General features: G+C 42.3%; 1 protein-coding gene across 1 annotated transcript; it reads left to right on the top strand.

The window, feature by feature from the left end:
* Positions 1 to 1013: 1013 nt before the first annotated feature.
* F10 (coagulation factor X) lies at positions 1014 to 2408 on the top strand (the record flags this gene model as incomplete). Its single annotated transcript, XM_010082591.1, has 2 exons — positions 1014 to 1131; positions 1861 to 2408. Coding segments are annotated over 2 exons (666 nt in total), but the record flags the coding sequence as incomplete, so codon positions are not given.
* Positions 2409 to 2709: the final 301 nt, after the last annotated feature.

Genomic DNA, 2709 nt, shown 5'->3' on the forward strand with positions numbered 1-2709 from the left:
TCAGCAAACTTGCTGAGGGTGCTCTCTTCCCTCTCCAAGTCATTGATGAATATATTGAATAGCACTGGTCCCAATACCGAACCCTGGGGAACTCCACTAGATACAGGCCTCCAACTAGACTCCATCCCATTCACCACAACTCTCTGGCTTCTTTTCTCCAGCCAGTTCACAATCCATCTCACTACCCAATCATCCAGATCGCACTTCCTCAGTTTAGCCATGAGGATACTGTGGGAGACTGTGTCAAATGCTTTACTGAAATCGAGGTAGACCACATCTGCTGCTTTACCATCATCTATCCACCTGGTAATGTCCTCATAAAAGGCTATCAGGTTGGTCAAGCATGACTTCCTCTTGGTGAAGCCATGTTGACTGCCTCTAATGACCCTCTTATCCCTGATATGCCTAGAGACAGCATCAAGAATAAGTTGTTCCATCACCTTTCCAGGGATGGAGGTGAGGCTGACCGGTCTATAGTTACCTGGGTCCTCCTTCTTGCCCTTTTTGAAGACTGGAGTGATATTCACTTTCCTCCAGTCCTCGGGCACCTCCCCCATTTCCCACGACTTACCAAAGATGATGGAGAGTGGTCTAGCAATGACTTCCGCCATCTCCCTCAGCACCCACGGGTAACTTGAACAGGAACTTGAACAGGAATTCTTTGGGGTGGTAAGTCTGAGGGATGAGGTGATTTGGGGGCTGTGCTCTCGCTGCTCAGTCAGTCAGTGTCTTGTTCCTACAGGACATTACTAAGGACTGTGAGTAAGGTGACATGGAAGCCAAACATCTACTTCACGTAAAGACAATTGAGACTCTCTAGCAGTACGTGCCTATCTGTAGCATAGGTATGTGTGTATGCAATGCTAGAAGAGACCTGCAGAGCAGTACATGTTGCAGTAATAAGGATATTATGCAGCATGCAGAGAAATAAATTACCTGTTTATAGCTCATAGAAGTTAAACTGCTCTGCTTAATTCTGCACTTTTTTTTTTTTTTGTTGTTGTCTGTTGCAGGCTGTTTTGTTAAATGAGCAGGGGGAAGAGTTTTGTGGTGGAACTATTTTGAATGAAAATTTTGTACTTACTGCAGCTCATTGCATGAACCAATCTAAAGAAATCAAAGTTGTTGTTGGTGAGTGTTTATTTTACTCCTGTGATGTTTGAGCATGTATTGCGGACTAATCCTCTGTGCTCTAAATCTCGTGTGAGATGTATTCATATTACTTTATTTGTTATGGTTTGTTGTTTTACTCTTTATAACTTCTTGTTGGAGGAATCCTGCTTTGCAATAACAGGGGCAGCTGATGTGGAAGGCGAAAATGGTGCATCCCTTTCTTCTTTGCCAGCTAGTTGGAAGTGATTAAGAACAAATGTTCTCAAAGTGTTGACTAGCGTTGTGTTCATCAGATTTGTGCTTCTTCAGAAAGCTTATAATTCCTGGCACATCTGAAGCATACAGACTTCAGAAGAGGAAACAAACACAAATTGTGACTGCTTCGCTTCTGAGGATCAACACAGCTTTATATTTGCACTGTTTTAGTCTTGACACAGACCAGTTTCTCTTCCCTGATGTAAGCCGGGCTCAGGCTCCTCTAAGAGCTTCCACCTGAAGTTGCCTTAGTTTAGCTGAAGCAGTTTATGCCTTTATGTAAACTGGTACAAAAATCTCCATAGGCTCAGGACTGAAACTGATCCAGGTGCTGCTAATAAGTATTGCAATACATTTTTACACTTGTGTGGTATAAAGATTTAGGCAAAGTGTTAGGCATGAGTACACTACTCTCCTCCTCCAACAATCAAGGTTGCTCTGAATTTTTTCTACTATCTCCATATTAACAACCCTTTTAATAATCTTGTACAGGTGAAGTGGACAGAGAAAAGAAAGAACAGTCTGAAACGATGCATACTGTGGAAAAAATACTTGTACACTCTAAATACATGGCTGAGACTTACGACAATGACATAGCCTTAATAAAGCTGAAGGAACCTATAACATTTTCTGAGTACATTATCGCAGCATGCCTTCCAGAAGCAGACTTTGCTAATGAAGTTCTGATGAACCAAAGGTCCGGGATGGTGAGTGGCTTCGGGCGTGAATTTGAAGGTGGACGACTATCGAAAAAACTGAAAGTGCTTGAAGTCCCCTATGTTGATAGGAACACTTGCAAGCAATCCACTAACTTTGGAATAACAGAAAACATGTTCTGTGCTGGTTATGAAACAGAGCAAAAAGATGCTTGTCAAGGAGACAGTGGAGGCCCCCATGTAACCAGATATAAGGATACTTATTTTGTTACTGGAATTGTTAGCTGGGGAGAAGGATGTGCAAAGAAGGGCAAGTATGGTGTCTATACCAAACTGTCCAGGTTCTTACGCTGGGTAAGAACAGTCATGAGGCAAAATATGTAGTGATGTGGCTCTTGACCCTTCTGTTAGCTAACAAGGTGCAGTTTCTGTAATGGAAACTTTATTCTTTTTTTTGTAGCTACATCTGATAAACATGTTTTAAGAGCTGTTTCCTTAAATTTATGGTGCTGCTTCTGTTTGTTTTATTCCTGGCTTTAAGCATGTATGTGCGGACTGCTGGTGTTGTTTTGAATTTGTGCAATGAAGGGCTTTCCCCAAACAAAACGGCTGCTCAGTGGGGTCTTTTGTTTGGTTGGTTGGTTGGTTTTGTATTGCCATTTTGGTTCCTGTCTGTTTGCCCAAG

Source organism: Pterocles gutturalis, unplaced genomic scaffold (assembly GCF_000699245.1).
Source record: "Pterocles gutturalis isolate BGI_N339 unplaced genomic scaffold, ASM69924v1 scaffold43499, whole genome shotgun sequence".
In the NCBI taxonomy this organism is placed as follows: Eukaryota; Metazoa; Chordata; class Aves; order Pterocliformes; family Pteroclidae; genus Pterocles; species Pterocles gutturalis.